The 20,408-nt window shown below is 52.8% G+C and overlaps 1 protein-coding gene across 4 annotated transcripts in view; it reads left to right on the top strand.

Annotated features, from left to right (window-relative positions):
- The window catches only part of LOC142922840 (heat shock protein 75 kDa, mitochondrial-like), a 74,941-nt gene that overhangs the window by 36,961 nt on the left and 17,572 nt on the right, over positions 1-20,408 (top strand). For all 4 annotated transcript variants that reach the window (XM_076063777.1, XM_076063778.1, XM_076063780.1 and 1 more), the window contains exons 12-15: positions 6,119-6,266; positions 11,518-11,799; positions 15,097-15,247; positions 18,631-18,716. In XM_076063777.1, the coding sequence (XP_075919892.1) occupies positions 6,119-6,266; positions 11,518-11,799; positions 15,097-15,247; positions 18,631-18,716 (667 nt within the window). The remainder of the gene's footprint in view (positions 1-6,118; positions 6,267-11,517; positions 11,800-15,096; positions 15,248-18,630; positions 18,717-20,408) is intronic.

Raw genomic sequence — 20,408 nt, 5'->3', positions numbered from 1 at the left:
CTCTTGTCTCTCTGTCTTGTCTCTGTCTTATCTCTCTTATCTCTCTCTAATCTCTCTCTTATCTCTCTCTTATCTCTCTCTTGTCTCTCTCTTGTCTCTCTCTTATCTCTATCTTGTCTCTCTCTTGTCTCTCTCTTGTCTCTCTCTTATCTCTCTCTTATCTCTCTCGTATCTCTCTCTTATCTCTCTCGTATCTCTCTCTTATCTCTCTCTTATCTCTCTCTTATCTCTCTCTTGTCTCTCTCTTATCTCTCTCTTGTCTCTCTCTTATCTCTCTCTTATCTCTCTCTTATCTCTCTCTTAGCTCTCTCTTAGCTCTCTCTTATCTCTCTCTTGTCTCTCTCTTGTCTCTCTCTTGTCTCTCTCTTATCTCTCTCTTATCTCTCTCTTGTCTCTCTGTCTTGTCTCTGTTTTATCTCTCTTATCTCTCTCTTATCTCTCTCTTGTCTCTCTCTTGTCTCTCTCTTGTCTCTCTCTTGTCTCTCTCTTGTCTCTCTCTTATCTCTCTCTTCTGTCTCTCTTGTCTCTCTCTTATCTCTCTCTTATCTCTCTCTTGTCTCTCTCTTATCTTTCTCTTATCTCTCTGTTGTCTCTCTCTTGTCTCTCTCTTATCTCTCTCTTATCTCTCTCTTATCTCTCTCTTGTCTCTCTCTTGTCTCTCTCTCTTATCTCTCTCTTGTCTCTCTCTTATCTCTCTCTCTTGTCTCTCTCTTGTCTCTCTCTTGTCTCTCTCTTATCTCTCTCTTATCTCTCTCTTATCTCTCTCTTGTCTCTCTCTTGTCTCTCTCTTATCTCTCTCTCTCTCTTGTCTCTCTCTCTTGTCTCTGTCTTGTCTCTCTCTTATCTCTCTCTTATCTCTCTCTTATCTCTCTCTTATCTCTCTCTTGTCTCTCTCTTGTCTCTCTCTTGTCTCTCTTGTCTCTCTCTTATCTCTCTCTCTTAGCTCTCTCTTAGCTCTCTCTTGTCTCTCTCTCAGTTCTATCTATCTGTGTGTCTCTGTGTGTGCGTCTCTGTGTGTGCGTCTCTGTGTGTGTGTCTCTGTGTGTGTGTCTCTGTGTGTGTGTCTCTGTGTGTGTCTCTGTGTGTCTGTGTCTCTGTGTGTGCATCTGTGTCTGTGTGTCTGTGTCTGTGTGGTCCGGCAAAACAACCCCCTACCTCCTCGTGGTGCCGGACAGGCAACTCTGTTGCGGACAATGCTGTGGGGGGAGGGCCAATTCCGATTGGCTCCTCCCCTCATGGCATATGTGTCCACCACAGGGGCTAAACGGGGGCTCTGGACGGGTGCTAGGGGCTGGTAACCCCTCCACCTTTAATAAATTACCACTAAACCACGAATTAAATATGTAACTAGTAAGCTTGCGCCGGAGGCCCCGGGGGGACAGGCGTCTATGACGTCTCCTGGCCAAACCGCAATTGGCGGAGCCAGGAGATTGAATCTCTACCCTCGGGGCTCCTCCAGAAACAACGAAAAGCCACTTCGTGTGGCCACGTGGAATGTTCGAACGCTCACTGCGGAGGAGAGGCTGCCACTCCTCTGTCGGGAGCTGGACCGGTACCGCCTGGATCTCTGTGGCATTCAGGAGGTCCGGTGGACCGGCTCTGGCTACTGCCACCATGAGGGGTGGACAGTCCTCTACTCGGGGCAGCAGACTGCCAAACAACAGGGTGTGGCTCTTCTTTTGAACAAAAGAATGAAGGGGGCGTGGGAGCGTGGCGGTGAGGTGTGGGAAGCTGTAAGCCCCAGGCTACTTTGGGCTCGCCTTCCCATCAACCGGAGGCGCGGAGTGGTGGTCGTGGTTACTTATGCCCCCACCGAAGACGAACATCCGTGGAGGGATGCAGGCAAAGCCGATGAGTCAGATGCCTTCTATGACCTCCTGTCACAGGTGCTGGCTAAAGTGGCCCCTCGGGATAGAGTCATCATGTTGGGTGACTTCAATGCCCGAGTTGGTCATGATACTGGCACCTGGTCTGGAGTGATTGGAGGGCATGGGCCAGATCAGCTCAATAACAACGGTAGGAGGCTGCTAGATTTTTGTGCAGCCCATGGGCTTGTAATTACCAACACGCTGTTCCGGCATCGGCGCATCCACACAACATCATGGATGCACGCCGGGTCCAAGCAAGAACATCTGCTGGACTACATAGTGACGGACCAGCGGATGCGAGCCCATGTCCTTGACACCAGGACTTACCGTGGAGCTGATCTGCCCTCTGACCATCGACTAGTCATCTGTAAGATGCGCCTGCCATTCTTCCACTCCGGTGGTGGGTGTACACCCAGGACCCCATTCCAACCTAAAGTGGCCTGGTCTCAGTTATCTGATGAAAGTTGCAAGCGAGAATTTCATCATCGCTTGCGGCTGGGATTGGCATCGTCCCCGACTCCTCCTGATGTCGAGGGTAAATGGGCGAGGTTTAGGACTGTGACTCATGCAGCTGCAATGGCTGCTTTGGGTACGCGGTCCAGACCTACCCAGACACCCTGGATGACAGAGGAGTTGTTCAGGATGGTTGAGAAAAAGCGACAGGCCCACTGTCATCGGCTACAGAATCCCACGTCAGAGAATGAGGAGGCTTACCGCAGCCTTCGCTCGGAGGTTCGGAGAGCCGTGAGGCGCTGCAAGGATGGGTGGTGGTCGCGGGTTGCTAAGGAGATGGAGTCTGCCTCAGTGGCCAGTGATCACAAATCTCTATTTAACTCCATCAAAAAAGTAACCTGCAGCACCACACCTATTACCATCATTAGGGGAAAAAACGGTGATCCAATCTCCGACCCCCAGGAACAGGTTTGCAGATTTGCTGAGCATTTCTGTGAGGTCCTGGAGGAGGGAAAATCCCTCAGCCAGGAAAACATCGTGGCACAAAGTGAGGATGACCCTGCTGAGTCTGCGGTGCCTCAAATATTGGAAGAAGTCGCCCCCTGTGAGTGGCTGGCTGAAGTGCCATCTGTTGAAGTAGTACTGAAGGCGATTCGGAGTCTTGAGACCAGGAAAGGCAGCGGGCAGAGATGATCTCCCAAGCGAAATGTTGAGGGAGGGTGGCGTTTGTGCACAGACTGCCCTATATGACATCATAACAACAGTCTGGACCACTGGACGGGTTCTGCAGGATTGGAAGGATGCCCTGGTGGTCCCCCTCTTTAAGAAGGGGGACCGCACAGACTGTACAAACTACAGGGGCATCTCACTTCTCAGTGTGCCAGGAAAGAGCCTGGCAAGGATTATTCAACATCACCTTGCCATGCACGCTGAGGAGAGGCTTGCGGAGCCCCAATGCGGTTTCAGGAAAGGGCGGTCCTGCACAGATGCCATATTTTCTGTCCGTCTGCTACAGCAGAGGTGTAGGGAATTCCAGCAAGACCTACATCTCTGCTTTATTGACCTGGTCAAGGCCTTTGATACCATCAGTAGGCCTGGGCTCTGGGTTGTTCTTCGTGCTTTTGGAGTACCTGACCCTCTGCTCACGATCATTAAGGACCTTCATGATGGTGAACGGGCCCGGGTAAAATTACGTGGCTGGGAGTCAGAGCCATTCCCTGTACACCTTGGGGTGTGACAGGGATGTCCTCTGGCTCCCACATTATTTAACATCTATTTTGACCACGTAGTTCGTGAAGCCTTCAATAGCTGTACCAGGGGAATCTCCATATGGTACAGATATAATGGGAGGCTGATCGATGCCCGGGTGCGGTCAAGGGATGGCTCCCTATTGCTCAACCACGTTATGTATGCCGATGATTTGGTAATAGCTGCTCATTCAGAGGAGGAGTTGGAGACACTGCTGCTGAGACTGGAGCGTGCCACTAAGAGGTGGGGCCTTACCATCAGCCCCACCAAAACTAAGCACCTGCCTGGGTATTTTGTACCATCGGACACTCCACCCCCACAACTCCCAATCGGTGATGGGGCATTTGTGGAGAGAGTGGAGAGTTTCCCATACCTGGGCAGTGTACTTATGACCGGCTCCAGTTTAACAGCAGAGTTCTCACTCGGAATCAGTTGAGCGGCAATATCTTTTCATCGGTTGCGTAACGCTGTGTGGAAGCTACCTGGTCTGTCGCTCCGCACTAAGCTTCAGGTCTTCTCAGCCACGGTCATTCCCTCCCTTCTCTACGCTTGCGAAACGTGGACACCCCTAATGGAACATCTTCGCTGGTTAGAAACATTTAGGCTGGCCTGCCTACGATCCATCCTGGGTTTAACCAGACGGGATTGTGTGAGGAGCTCACAAATCCTGGAAAGATCTGGGCAAGGTCCCATCGGTGAGCTCCTCCGGCAGGCAAGGCTGCGTTGGCTGGGTCATGTAGCCCGCATGCCCAGCCACCGCATGCCGAAACAGCTTTTGTTCGACCGGATTGAGGGGGCTAAGCGGGCGCGGCACGGGCTAGAGAAGAGATGGAGTGATGTGGTACAGGAGGACGTGGAGCTGAGTGGACTTGCCAATGACTGGTACCAGCGGTGTCAAGATCGGCCTCTGTGGAGGAGGCTCGTGAAGGATGCTACTGGGCAGTTGGAGGCAGTCGCCCTCCAACAACAACGGAGGGCGGAGGAGCGACGCTCACAACAACGAGCGGAGCGCCGGGTGGCTAAAGCACAGCAGGTTGGCACAGTAGGGGGCACAGGTGGTGCATCAGCCAGTCATCTCAGTCAGTCGACCCGTGGCACCTGGGTCTGCCCCGTGACCTCCTGCCAGCGGGCGTTCGACACTTCACGTGGCCTCAGGGTGCACATAGCCTGGCACAAGCGTCGTGGTGACGTCACCGCCACTTAGTGGCGAATGGCGGTTGTTGTTGTTGTGTGTCTGTGTGTGTGTAACTGTGTGTGTGTCACTGTGTGTCTGTGTGTGTGTGTAACTGAGTGTGTGTCACTGTGTGTGTAACTGTGTGTGTGTCTGTGTGTCACTGTGTGTGTGTCTGGGTGTGTGTCACTGTGTGTGTCTGTGTGTGTGTGACACTGTGTGTGTGTGGGGAGCGGTAGTGTAGTGGTTAGCGCTACGCTGCGCTATGAACCTGGTGACCCGGGTTCGATTCCCGCTCACAGCCAACACCAGTGACGATTATCTGAACCGGGCCCGGGCCTCCCCTAGGTCGACTCAGCCTCAAATGAGTACCTGGTGTGGTGTGTAAACATCGCCACTAGGGAGACAAAGGCGGTCGGGTGTGGTGCTGGCCACCCACCCCCTCGTGTACCGTTCCGGCCTTCATAGGTGCTCGCTAACAGCACTTGCCCCTACAGTCTGTTAAGGCTATATGGGGGATCTTTGTGTGTCTGTGTGTGTGTATCTGTGTGTGTGTGTCACTGTGTGTGTGTAACTGTGTGTGTGTGTGTGTGTAACTGTGTGTGTGTGTGTAACTGTGTGTGTGTACACTGTGTGTGTATCTGTGTGTAACTGTGTGTGTGTATCCTTGTTTTGTTGTGTAACTCTGTGTGTGTGTCACTGTGTGTGTGTGTGTGTGTAACTGTATCTTTGTGTGTGTCACTGTGTGTGTCTGTGTGTGTAACTGTGTGTGTGTGTGTGTGTCACTGTGTGTGTGTGTACACTGTGTGTGTGTCACTGTGTGTGTGTATCTGTGTGTGTGTGTATCTGTGTGTGTGTCACTGTGTGTGTGTGTGTCACTGTGTGTGTGTCACTGTGTGTGTGTGAGTCACTGTGTGTGTGTCACTGTGTGTGTCTGTGTGTGTGTCACTGTGTGTGTGTGTGTGTGTCACTGTGTCTGTGTGTGTGTGTCACTGTGTGTGTCTGTGTGTGTGTGTGTATCTGTGTGTGTGTCACTGTGTGTGTGTGTGTCACTGTGTGTGTGTCACTGTGTGTGTGTGTGTCTGTGTGTGTAACTGTGTGTGTGTAACTGTGTGTGTGTAACTGTGTGTGTGTGTCACTGTGTGTGTGTCACTGTGTGTGTGTGTGTATCTGTGTGTGTGTGTCACTGTGTGTGTGTGTGTGTAACTGTGTGTGTGTGTACACTGTGTGTGTGTCACTGTGTGTGTGTGTGTCACTGTGTGTGTGTGTGTCGCTGTGTGTGTGTGTGTAACTGTGTGTGTGTAACTGTGTGTGTGTGTGTCACTGTGTGTGTGTAACTGTGTGTGTGTGTGTCACTGTGTGTGTGTGTGTACTACAGGAGAGTAGGTTCCGTGCTAGAGGTCCGCTACCTGCGTCACCTGGCTGAGCGGATGAAGCGAGACCCCCAGGCCTATGACGATTTCTACGCTGAGTTTGGAGTCTTCCTTAGGGAGGGTCTCATCACGAGCACGGACTCACAAGTCAAGGTCGCTACCACCCACCACTACCACCCACTACTACCACCCACTACTAACACTCACCACTACCACCCACCCACTACTACCACTCATTACTACCACCCACTACTATCACTCATTACTATCACTCATTACTACCACTCACTACTACCACTCATTACTACCACTCACTACTAACACCCACCACTACTACCCACTACTAACACTACTACCACCCACTACTATCACTCACCACTACCACCCACCACTACCACCCACTACTACCACCCACTACTAGCACTCACCACTACCACCCACTACTACCACTCACTACTACCACTCACTACTACCACTCACCAATACCACCCACCCACTACTATCACCCACTACCACTCACCACTACCACTCACCACTACCACCCACCACTACCACCCACTACTACCACCCACCACTACCACCCACTACTAACACTCACCACTACCACCCACCCACTACTAACACTCACCACTATCACTCACCACTACCACTCACTACTACCACCCACTACTACCACCCCCTACTACCACCCACTACTATCACTCACTACTATCACTCACTACTACCACTCACTACTACCACCCACTACTACCACCCCCTACTACCACCCACTACTACCACTCACCACTACCACCCACTACTAACACCCACTACTACCACCCACTACTACCACCCACTACTAACACTACTACCACCAATACCACCCACTACTACCACTCACCACTACCACTCACTACTATCACTCAATACTACCACCCACTACTATCACTCACCACTACCACCCACTACTAACACTCATTACTACCACCCACCACTACCACTCACTACTACCACCCACTACTACCACCCACTACTACCACCCACCACTACCACTCACTATAACACTCATTACTACCACCCACCACTACCACTCACTACTACCACCCACTACTACCACCCACTACTATCACTCACTACTACCACCCACTACTACCACCCACTACTACCACCCACCACTACCACTCACTACTACCACCCACCCACTACTACCACCCACTACTACCACCCACTACTACCACCCACTACTACCACCCACCACTACCACTCACTACTACCACCCACCCACTACTACCACCCACTACTACCACCCACCACTACTCACTCACTACTACCACCCACCCACTACTAACACCCACTACTACCCCCACTACTACCATCCACTACTACCACTCACCACTACCACCCACTACTACCACCCACTACTACCACTCACCACTACCACCCACTACTACCACCCACTACTACCACTCTCCACTACCACCCACTACTACCACCCACTACTACCACCACTACTACCACCCACTACTACCACTCCCACTATCACTCATTACTACCACTCACTACTACCACCACTACTACCACCCACTACTACCACCCACTACTACCACCCACTACTACACCACTACCACCCACTACTACCACCCACTACTACCACCACTACTACCACCCACTACTATCACTCATTACTAACACTCACTACTACCACCCACTACTACCCACCACTACCACCCACTACTACCACCCACCACTACCACCCACTACTACCACTCACCACTACCACCCACCCACTACTACCACTCACTACTACCATCACCACTACCACCCACTACTACCACCCACTACTACCACCCACTACTACCACCAACTACTACCACTCACCACTACCACCCACTACTACCACTCACCACTACCACCACACCCACTACTACCACCCACTACTACCACTCACTACTACCACCCACTACTACCACCCACCACTACCACCCACTACTACCACTCATTACTACCACTCACCACTACCACTCACCCATCACTACCACTCACTACTACCACCCACTACTACCACCCACTACTACCACCCACCACTACCACCCACTACTACCACCCACTACTACCACCCACTACTACCACCCACCACTACCACCCACTACTACCACCCACTACTACCACTCACCACTACCACCCACCACTACCACTCACCACTACCACTCACCCATCACTACCACCCACTACTACCACCCACCACTACCACCCACTACTACCACTCAGTACTATCACCCACCACTACCACTCACTACTACCACCCACACTACCACCACTACTACATCACACCACCCACACTACCACTCACTACTACCACCCACTACTACCACCCACTACTACCACCCACTACTACCACCCACCCACTACTACCACCCACTACTACCACCCACTACTACCACTCACCACTACCACCCACTACTACCACCCACTACTAACACCCACTACTACCACCCACTACTACCACTCACTACTACCACCCACCACTACCCCCACTACTAACACCCACTACTACCACCCACTACTACCACCCACCACTACCACCCACTACTAACACCCACTACTACCACCCACTACTACCATCACTACTACCACTCACCACTACCACCCACTACTACCACCCACTACTACCACTCACCACTACCACCCACTACTACCACCCACTACTACCCTCTCCACTACCACCCACTACTACTACCCACTACTACCACCCACTACTACCACCCACTACTACCACTCACCACTATCACTCATTACTACCACTCACTACTACCACCCACTACTACCACCCACTACTACCACCCACTACTACTACCACCCACTACTACCACCCACCACTACCACCCACTACTACCACCCACTACTACCACCCACTACTACCACCCACTACTATCACTCATTACTAACACTCACTACTACCACCCACTACTACCCACCACTACCACCCACTACTACCACCCACCACTACCACCCACTACTACCACTCACCACTACCACCCACCCACTACTACCACTCACTACTACCACTCACTACTACCACTCACTACTACCACCAACTACTACCACTCACCACTACCACCCACTACTACCACTCACCACTACCACCCACCCTCTACTACCACCCACTACTACCACTCACTACTACCACCCACTACTACCACCCACCACTACCACCCACTACTACCACTCACTACTACCACTCACCACTACCACTCACCCATCACTACCACTCACTACTACCACCCACTACTACCACCCACTACTACCACCCACCACTACCACCCACTACTACCACCCACTACTACCACTCCACTACTACCACCCACCACTACCACCCACTACTACCACCCACTACTACCACTCACCACTACCACCCACCACTACCACTCACCACTACCATCACCCATCACTACCACCCACTACTACCACCCATCACTACCACCCACTACTACCACCCACCACTACCACCCACTACTACCACTCAGTACTATCACCCACCACTACCACTCACTACTACCACCCACTACTACCCCCACTACTACCACCCACCCACCACTACCACTCTCTACTACCACCCACTACTACCACCCACTACTACCACCCACCCACTACTACCACCCACTACTACCACCCACTACTACCACTCACCACTACCACCCACTACTACCACCCCCTACTACCACTCACCACTACCACCCACTACTACCACCCACTACTACCACTCACCACTACCACCCACTACTACCACCCACTACTACCACTCACTACACCACCCCACTACCACCTCCACAACTACCACCCACTTACACTACCACCCACTACTACCACTCACCACTACCACCCCACTACTACCACCCCTCACCACCTACCACCCACTACTACCACTCACCACTACCACCCACTACTACCACCCACTACTACCACCCACTACTACCACCCACTACTACCACTCACTACTACCACCCACTACTACCACCCACTACTACCACCCACTACTACCACTCACTACTACCACCCACCACTACCACCCACTACTACCACCCACTACTACCACTCACCACTACCACACACCACTACCACTCACTGCTACCACCCACTACTACCACCCACTACTACCACCCACTACTACCACCCACTACTACCACCCACCACTACCACCCACACTACCACCCACTACTACCACTCACCAATACCACTCACCACTACCACCCACTACTACCACCCACTACTAAAACTACTACCACCCACTACTACCACTCACCACTACCACCCACCACACTACTACTACCCACACACCACTACCACCCACTACTACCACCACTACTATAACCCTACCCCCACCACCCCCCCCTCCTCCCCCACCCCCCTCCCACCCACACTCCCTCACCCCCCCCACCAACCCCCCGCACCCTCCCCCCCCCCACCCACTACAACCACCCACATACACCCACCACTACCACCCACTACTACCACCCTCTTCTTACACCCACTACTACCATCCACCCACCACTAACCTCCCAACCAGCCACCACTACCACCCACCACTACCACCCACTACTACCACTCACCACTCCCACCCACTACTACCACCCACCCATCACTACCACCCACCACTACCACCCACTACTACTACCAACCACCACTACCACCCACACGGGTTCAGTCATTAACTACCTCCACACCCCACCACACCACCCACTACTACCACCCACTCACCACTACCACCCACTACTACCACCCACCACTACACCCACCACTGCTACCAACCACCACTACCACCCACCCACTGTTACTACTACACACTACTACCACCCACCACTACCACCCACTACTACCACCCACTCACCACTACCACCCACTACTACCACCCACCACTACTACCCACTACTACTACACACTACTACCACCCACCACTACCACCCACCCACCACTACCACCCACCCACTGTTACTACTACACACTACTACCACCCACCACTACCACCCACTACTACCACCCACTCACCACTACCACCCACTACTACCACCCACCACTACTACCCACTACTACTACACACTACTACCACCCACTACTACCACCCACCCACCACTACCACCCACCACTACCACCCACTACTACCACCCACTCACCACTACCACCCACTACTACCACCCACCACTACTACCCACTACTACTACACACTACTACCACCCACTACTACCACCCACCCACCACTACCACCCACCACTACCACCCACTACTACCACCCACTCACCACTACCACCCACTACTACCACCCACCACTACTACCCACTACTACTACACACTACTACCACCCACCACTACCCCCTCCCCCCACTAACCCCCCCACTAACCCCCCCACTAATTCCCCCCCCCACCACCACAGGAACAGATTGGCGGTGTGCTCCGCTTCGAGTCGTCCGACCTGCCGGCTGGCACCCTCACCAGCCTGCCGGAGCTGCTCACCCGGTGGCGAGCAGCTCACCATGGGGGTGGTGGTGAGGGTGGTGGTGAGGGTGGTGGTGAGGTGGTGGGGGGAGAGGTGGGGGGAGAGGTGGGGGGAGAGGTGGGGGGAGAGGCCCACATTTATTACCTTTGTGCTCCCAGTCGGCAGCTGGCTGAGAGTTCTCCGTACTATGAAGCCCTACGGAGCAAGGCCAAGACAGAGGTACTGACTCTTATCTCTCTCTCTCTCTTAGCTCTCTCTCTTAGCTCTCTCTTAGCTCTCTCTCTCTTAGCTCTCTCTTAGCTCTCTCTTAGCTCTCTTGTCTCTCTCTTAGCTCTCTCTTAGCTCTCTCTAGTGTCTCTCTTATCTCTCTCTCTCTTAGCTCTCTCTCTTAGCTCTCTCTTAGCTCTCTCTTAGCTCTCTTGTGTCTCTCTTATCTCTCTCTTGTCTCTCTCTTAGCTCTCTTTCTTAGCTCTCTCTTTTAGCTCTCTCTTGTCTCTGTCTTGTCTCTCTCTTAGCTCTCTCTTTTAGCTCTCTCTTTTAGCTCTCTCTTTTAGCTCTCTCTTTTAGCTCTCTCTTAGCTCTCTCTTGTCTCTCTCTTAGCTCTCTCTTAGCTCTCTCTTTTAGCTCTCTCTTTCTTAGCTCTCTCTTAGCTCTCTCTTAGCTCTCTTGTCTCTCTCTTGTCTCTCTCTATCTCTCTCTTAGCTCTCTCTTGTCTCTCTCTTGTCTCTCTCTTGTCTCTCTCTTGTCTCTCTCTTAGCTCTCTCTTAGCTCTCTCTTAGCTCTCTCTTTCTTAGCTCTCTCTTAGCTCTCTCTTGTCTCTCTCTTGTCTCTCTCTTGTCTCTCTCTTAGCTCTCTCTTAGCTCTCTCTTATCTCTCTCTTAGCTCTCTCTTAGCTCTCTCTTAGCTCTCTCTTGTCTCTCTCTCTTGTCTATCTCTTGTCTCTCTCTTGTCTCTCTCTTGTCTCTCTCTTGTCTCTCTCTTATCTCTCTCTCTTTTAGCTCTCTCTTTTAGCTCTCTCTTAGCTCTCCCTTAGCTCTCTCTTAGCTCTCTCTTAGCTCTCTCTTATCTCTCTCTCTCTTAGCTCTCTCTTAGCTCTCTCTCTTAGCTCTCTCTTAGCTCTCTCTTAGCTCTCTCTTAGCTCTCTCTTAGCTCTCTCTTGTCTCTGTCTTGTCTCTCTCTTAGCTCTCTCTTAGCTCTCTCTTTTAGCTCTCTCTTAGCTCTCTCTTAGCTCTCTCTTAGCTCTCTCTTGTCTCTCTCTTAGCTCTCTCTTAGCTCTCTCTCTTAGCTCTCCCTTAGCTCTCTCTTAGCTCTCTCTTAGCTCTCTCTTAGCTCCCTCTCTCTTGTCTCTCTCTTGTCTCTCTCTTGTCTCTCTCTTAGCTCTCTCTTAGCTCTCTCTTAGCTCTCTTATCTCTCTCTTGTCTCTCTCTTGTCTCTCTCTTGTCTCTCCCTTATCTCTCTCTTAGCTCTCTCTTAGCTCTCTCTTAGCTCTCTCTTATCACTCTCTCTTATCTCTCTCTTAGCTCTCTCTTAGCTCTCTCTTAGCTCTCTTGTGTCTCTCTTATCTCTCTCTTGTCTCTCTCTTGTCTCTCTCTTAGCTCTCCCTTAGCTCTCTCTTAGCTCTCTCTTAACTCTCTCTTTCTTAGCTCTCTCTTAGCTCTCTCTTAGCTCTCTCTTTTAGCTGTCTCTTGTCTCTCTCTTAGCTCTCTCTTAGCTCTCTCTTATCTCTCTCTTAGCTCTCTCTTAGCTCTCTCTTAGCTCTCTCTTGTCTCTCTCTTGTCTCTCTCTTGTCTCTCTCTTGTCTCTCTCTTAGCTCTCTCTTAGCTCTCTCTTAGCTCTCTCTTAGCTCTCCCTTAGCTCTCTCTTAGCTCTCTCTTTTAGCTCTCTCTAGTGTCTCTCTTAGCTCTCTCTTAGCTCTCTCTCTCTTAGCTCTCTCTTAGCTCTCTCTTAGCTCTCTCTCTTAGCTCTCTCTTAGCTCTCTCTTAGCTCTCTCTTTTAGCTCTCTCTAGTGTCTCTCTTAGCTCTCTCTTAGCTCTCTCTTAGCTCTCTCTTAGCTCTCTCTTAGCTCTCTCTTAGCTCTCTCTTATCTCTGTCTTGTCTCTCTCTTAGCTCTCTCTTAGCTCTCTCTTAGCTCTCTCTTGTCTCTCTTATCTCTCTCTTAGCTCTCTCTTAGCTCTCTCTCTTATCTCTCTTGTCTCTCTCTTGTCTCTCTCTTGTCTCTCTCTTGTCTCTCTTATCTCTCTCTTATCTCTCTCTTGTCTCTCTCTTGTCTCTCTCTTGTCTCTCTCTTGTCTCTCTCTTGTCTCTCTCTTTTAGCTCTCTTGTCTCTCTCTTATCTCTCTCTTAGCTCTCTCTAGTGTCTCTGTCTTATCTCTCTCTTATCTCTCTCTTGTCTCTCTCTTGTCTCTCTCTTGTCTCTCTCTTGTCTCTCTCTTGTCTCTCTCTTGTCTCTCTCAGCTCTCTCTCAGCTCTCTCTTAGCTCTCTCTTAGCTCTCTCTTGTCTCTGTCTTATCTCTCTCTTATCTCTCTCTTATCTCTCTCTTATCTCTCTCTTATCTCTCTCTTGTCTCTCTCTTATCTCTCTCTTGTCTCTCTCTTGTCTCTCTCTTGTCTCTCTCTTGTCTCTCTCTCTTAGCTCTCTCTCTTAGCTCTCTCTTAGCTCTCTCTTAGCTCTCTCTCTTATCTCTCTCTTATCTCTCTCTTGTCTCTCTCTTATCTCTCTCTTAGCTCTCTCTTATCTCTCTCTTGTCTCTCTCTCTTGTCTCTCTCTTGTCTCTCTCTTGTCTCTCTCTTATCTCTCTCTTGTCTCTCTCTTATCTCTCTCTTGTCTCTCTCTTAGCTCTCTCTTGTCTGTCTCTCTTGTCTCTCTCTTATCTCTCTCTTATCTCTCTCTTATCTCTCTCTTATCTCTCTCTTATCTCTCTCTTATCTCTCTCTTGTCTCTCTTATCTCTCTCTTGTCTCTCTCTTGTCTCTCTCTTGTCTCTCTATCTATGACCCCTGGTGACCTAATGACCTTCTAATGACCTATAATGACCCCAAATAACCTCTGACTTGCAATGACCCCATAACTTGTGACCTCTAGGTGCTGTTGTGATATGACCCCTACGGTGAACTCTAATGAACCCGTGGTGACCTAATGACCCCGTGGTGACCTGTGACCCCCCCAGGTGCTGCTGTGCTATGACCCCTACGATGACCTCTAATGACCCCGTGGTGACCTAATGACCCCGTAGTGACCCCGTAATGACCTGTGACCCCTCCAGGTGCTGCTGTGCTATGACCCCTACGATGAGCCCTAATGACCCCATGGTGACCTAATGACCCCGTGGTGACCTGTGACCCCTCCAGGTGCTGCTGTGCTATGACCCCTACGATGAGCTCTGATGACCCCATGGTGACCTAATGACCCCGTGGTGACCTGTGACCCCTCCAGGTGCTGCTGTGCTATGACCCCTACGATGAGCTCTAATGACCCCGTGGTGACCTAATGACCCCGTGGTGACCTGTGACCCCCCAGGTACTGCTGTGCTATGACCCCTACGATGAGCTGACGCTGCTTCACCTGGGAAGCTTCTCCGGGAGGCGACTCCTATCAGTGGAGACAGATATTGTGGTGGACCACTACAAGGAGAACCCTCACCCACAGCCTCACCACGCACACTCACCAGGTGACACTCACCACTCACTCACTCACCACTCACTCACCACTCACTCACCACTCAGTCACCCACAGCCTCACCACGCACACTCACCAGGTGACACTCACCAAGTGACACTCACCACTCACTCACCACTCACACTCACTCACTCACCACTCACTCACCACTCACTCACCCACAGCCTCACCACGCACACTCACCAGGTGACACTCACCAAGTGACACTCACCACTCACTCACCAGGTGACACTCACCACTCACTCACCACTCACTCACCACTCACCCACAGCCTCACCACGCACACTCACCAGGTGACACTCACCACTCACTCACTCACCACTCACTCACCACTCACTCACCACTCACTCACTCACCACTCACACTCACTCACTCACTCAGTCACTCACCCACTCAGTCACCCACAGCCTCACCACGCACACTCACCAGGTGACACTCACCAGGTGACACTCACCACTCACTCACCACTCACTCACTCATCCACTCACTCACCACTCACTCACCACTCACCCACAGCCTCACCACGCACACTCACCAGGTGACACTCACCACTCACTCACTCACCACTCACTCACCACTCACTCAGTCACTCACCCACTCACTCACCACCCACTCACTCACTCACTCAGTCACTCACCCACTCAGTCACCCACAGCCTCACCACGCACACTCACCAGGTGACACTCACCACTCACTCACTCACCACTCACTCACCACTCACTCACCACGCACACTCACCAGGTGACACTCACCACTCACTCACTCACCACTCAGTCATCCACTCACTCACTCAGCCACTCACTCACCACTCACCACTCACTCACCACTCACTCACCACTCACTCACCACTCACTCACCTACTCACTCACCACTCACACTCACTCACTCACACTCACTCACTCATCCACTCACTCAGTCACTCACCCACTCAGTCACCCACAGCCTCACCACGCACACTCACCAGGTGACACTCACTACTCACTCACCACTCACTCACCACTCACTCACCACTCAGTCACTCACCACTCACTCACCACTCACTCACTCACTTACCACTCACTCACTCAGTCACGTGCTCACTCACCACTCACTCACCACTCACTCACCACTCACTCACTCAGTCACCCACAGCCTCACCACGCACACTCACCAGGTGACACTCACCACTCACTCACCACTCACTCACCACTCACTCACTCACTCACCACTCACTCACTCACTCAGTCACCCACAGCCTCACCACGCACACTCACCAGGTGACACTCACCACTCACTCACCACTCACTCACTCACCACTCACTCACCACCCACACTCACTCACCACTCACTCACCACTCACTCACCACTCACACTCACTCACTCAGCCACTCAGTCACTCACCCACTCAGTCACTCACCACTTACTCACCACTCACTCAGTCACTCACCCACTCACTCACCACTCACTCTCACTCACTCACTCAGCCACTCACTCACCACTCAGTCATCCACTCACTCACCCACTCACTCACCCACAGCCTCAGCACGCACACTCACCAGGTGACACTCACCACTCACTCACCACTCACTCACCACTCACTCACCACTCACTCACCACCCACTCACCACTCACTCTCACTCACTCACCACTCAGTCACTCACCCACTCAGTCACCCACAGCCTCACCACGCACACTCACCAGGTGCTACTCACCACTTACTCACCACTCACTCACCACTCACCACTCAGTCACTCAGCCACTCACCACTCAGTCATCCACTAACTCACTCAGTCACTCACTCACTCACCACTCACTCACCACTCACTCACCACTCACTCACTCAGTCACCACTCACTCACCACTCACTCACCACTCACTCACCACTCACCACTCACTCACCACTCACTCACCACTCACTCACTCACCACTCACTCACCACTCACTCAGTTACTCACCCACTCAGTCACCCACAGCCTCACCACGCACACTCACCAGGTGACACTCACCACTCACTCACCACTCACTCAGTCACCCACTCACCCACTCAGTCACTCACCCACTCAGTCACCCACTCATTCACTCAGTCATCCACTCACTCACCCACTCAGTCATCCACTCAGTCATCCACTCATCCACTCACTCACCACTCACTCACACAATCACTCACTCACCACTCACTCACTCACTCACCACTCACTCACCACTCACTCACCACTCACACTCACCACTCACTCACCACTCACTCAGTCACTCAGCCACTCAGTCACCCACTCACTCACCACTCACACTCACCAGGTGACACTCACCACTCACTCACTCACCACTCACTCACCACTCACTCAGTCACTCACCCACTCACTCACCACTCACTCACTCAGTCACTCACCCACTCAGTCACCCACAGCCTCACCACGCACACTCACCAGGTGACACTCACTACTCACTCACCACTCAGTTACTCAGCCACTCACCACTCAGTCATCCACTCACTCACCCACCCACTCACTCACCACTCACTCATCCACTCACTCACACATCCACTCACTCACCACTCACTCATCCACTCACTCACCACTCACTCACCCACAACCTCACCACGCACACTCACCAGGTGCTACTCACCACTCACACTCACCACTCTGTCACTCAGCCACTCACTCACTCACTCAGCCACTCCCTGAGCCACTCACCCACTCACCCACTCAAATCACAACTCACTCATCCACTCACTCACACTCACTAGATACTCACCACTCACTTTGTGTGTCTGGGTCGTGTGTGTGTGTGTGTCTGTGTGTGTGTGTCTATGTGTGTGTGTCTATGTGTGTGTGTCTATGTGTCTGCGTGTGCATGTGTGTCTATGTGTGTGTGTCTGTGTGTGTGTCTGTGTGTGTGTCTGTGTGTGCGTGTCTGTGTGTGTGTCTATGTGTGTGTGTGTGTCTATGTGTGTGTGTGTGTCTATGTGTGTGTGTCTGTGTGTGTCTGTGTGTGTGTGTGTATGTGTGTGTGTCTGTGTGTGTGTATGTGTGTGTGTCTATGTGTGTGTGTGTGTCTGTGTGTGTGTGTGTCTGTGTGTGTGTGTGTCTGTGTGTGTGTGTGTGTCTGTGTGTGTGTGTGTGTCTGTGTGTATGTGTGTGTGTGTCTGTGTGTGTGTCTGTGTGTGTGTGTGTGTCTGTGTGTGTGTCTGTGTGTGTGTGTCTGTCTATGTGTGTGTGTCTGTGTGTGTCTGTGTGTGTGTGTCTGTGTGTGTCTGTGTGTGTGTGTGTCTGTGTGTGTGTGTCTGTGTGTGTGTGTCTGTGTGTGTGTGTATGTGTGTGTGTCTATGTCTGTGTGTGTGTGTGTCTGTGTGTGTGTGTATGTGTGTGTGTCTATGTGTGTCTGTGTGTGTGTCTTCAGCTTCAGACTCCCTCACTGAAGAGCAGAGCCGCGATCTGATTGGTTGGATGAAAGGCATTCTGGGTAACCAGGTGTCAGACATTCGGGTGAGACAACCAGAGTGAGTGAGTGGGTGGGTGGGTGAGTGAGTGGGTGGGTCGGTGAGTGAGTGGGTGAGTGGGTGAGTGAGTGGGTGGGTGGGTGAGTGAGTGAGTGGGTGAGTGAGTGAGTGAGTGGGTGAGTGAGTGGGTGGGTGGGTGGGTGAGTGGCTGGGTGGGTGAGTGAGTGGGTGGGTCGGTGAGTGAGTGGGTGAGTGAGTGGGTGAGTGGGTGAGTGAGTGAGTGGGTGGGTGGGTGAGTGAGTGGGTGGGTGGGTGAGTGAGTGGGTGAGTGGGTGGGTGGGTGGGTGAGTGAGTGGGTGAGTGAGTGGATGGGTGGATGGGTGGGTGGGTGGATGGGTGGGTGGGTGGGTGGATGGGTGGGTGGGTGGGTGGATGGGTGAGTGGGTGGGTGGATGGGTGAGTGAGTGGGTGGGTGGATGGGTGAGTGAGTGGGTGGGTGGATGGGTGAGTGAGTGAGTGGGTGGATGGGTGAGTGAGTGAGTGGGTGTGTGGGTGAGTGAGTGAGTGGGTGGGTGGGTGAGTGGGTGAGTGAGTGAGTGAGTGGGTGGGTGAGTGGGTGGGTGAGTGAGTGGGTGGGTGAGTGGGTGAGCGAGTGGGTGGGTGGATGGGTGAGTGAGTGAGTGAGTGGGTGGGTGAGTGGGTGGGTGAGTGAGTGGGTGAGTGCGTGAGCGAGTGGGTGGGTGGGTGGGTGGGTGGATGGGTGAGTGAGTGGGTGGGTGGGTGGGTGGGTGAGTGGGTGGGTGAGTGGGTGGGTGAGTGAGTGGGTGAGTGGGTGAGCGAGTGGGTGGGTGGGTGGGTGGATGGGTGAGTGAGTGAGTGGGTGGGTGGGTGGGTGAGTGAGTGGATGGGTGGGTGGATGGGTGGGTGGGTGGGTGAGTGAGTCGGTGGGTGGGTGAGTGGGTGGATGGGTGGGTGGGTGGGTGAGTGAGTGAGTGAGTGCGTGGGTGGGTGGGTGGGTGAGTGAGTGAGTGGGTGGATGGGTGGGTGAGTGTGTGGATGGGTGAGTGAGTGACTGGGTGGGTGGGTAAGTGGGTGAGTGGGTGGGTGAGTGGGTGAGTGAGTGGGTGGGTGAGTGAGTGGGTGAGTGGGTGAGCGAGTGGGTGGGTGGGTGGATGGGTGAGTGAGTGAGTGGGTGGGTGAGTGGGTGAGTGGGTGGGTGGATGGGTGGGTGAGTGAGTGGGTGGATGGGTGGATGGGTGGGTGGGTGAGTGAGTGGGTGGGTGGGTGGGTGAGTGAGTGAGTGGGTGGGTGGGTGAGTGAGTGGGTGGATGGGTGGGTGGGTGGGTGAGTGAGTGAGTGAGTGCGTGGGTGGGTGGGTGAGTGAGTGGGTGGATGGGTGGGTGAGTGTGTGGATGGGTGAGTGAGTGAGTGAGTGTGTGGATGGGTGGGTGAGTGAGTGCGTGGGTGGGTGAATGGGTGGATGGGTGGGTGAGTGGGTGGATGGGTGGGTGAGTGGGTGGATGGGTGGGTGAGTGGGTGGGTGAGTGGGTGGATGGGTGGGTGAGTGGGTGAGTGGGTGGATGGGTGGGTGAGTGAGTGAGTGGGTGGGTGCATGGGTGAGCGAGTGAGTGAGTGGGTGGATGGGTGGGTGAGTGAGTGGGTGTATGGGTGGGTGGGTGAGTGAGTGGGTGGATGGGTGGGTGAGTGAGTGAGTGAGTGGGTGGGTGAGTGGGTGGGT

The sequence above is a fragment of the Petromyzon marinus genome, unplaced genomic scaffold (genome assembly GCF_048934315.1).
Source record: "Petromyzon marinus isolate PM22_M1 ecotype Great Lakes invasive population unplaced genomic scaffold, UKy_Petmar_22M1.pri1.0 PM_Scaffold_188, whole genome shotgun sequence".
NCBI classification, from domain to species: domain Eukaryota; kingdom Metazoa; phylum Chordata; class Hyperoartia; order Petromyzontiformes; family Petromyzontidae; genus Petromyzon; species Petromyzon marinus.
Note: the sequence above shows the minus strand (reverse complement) of the source record. Positions and strands in the feature narration are given on the sequence as shown.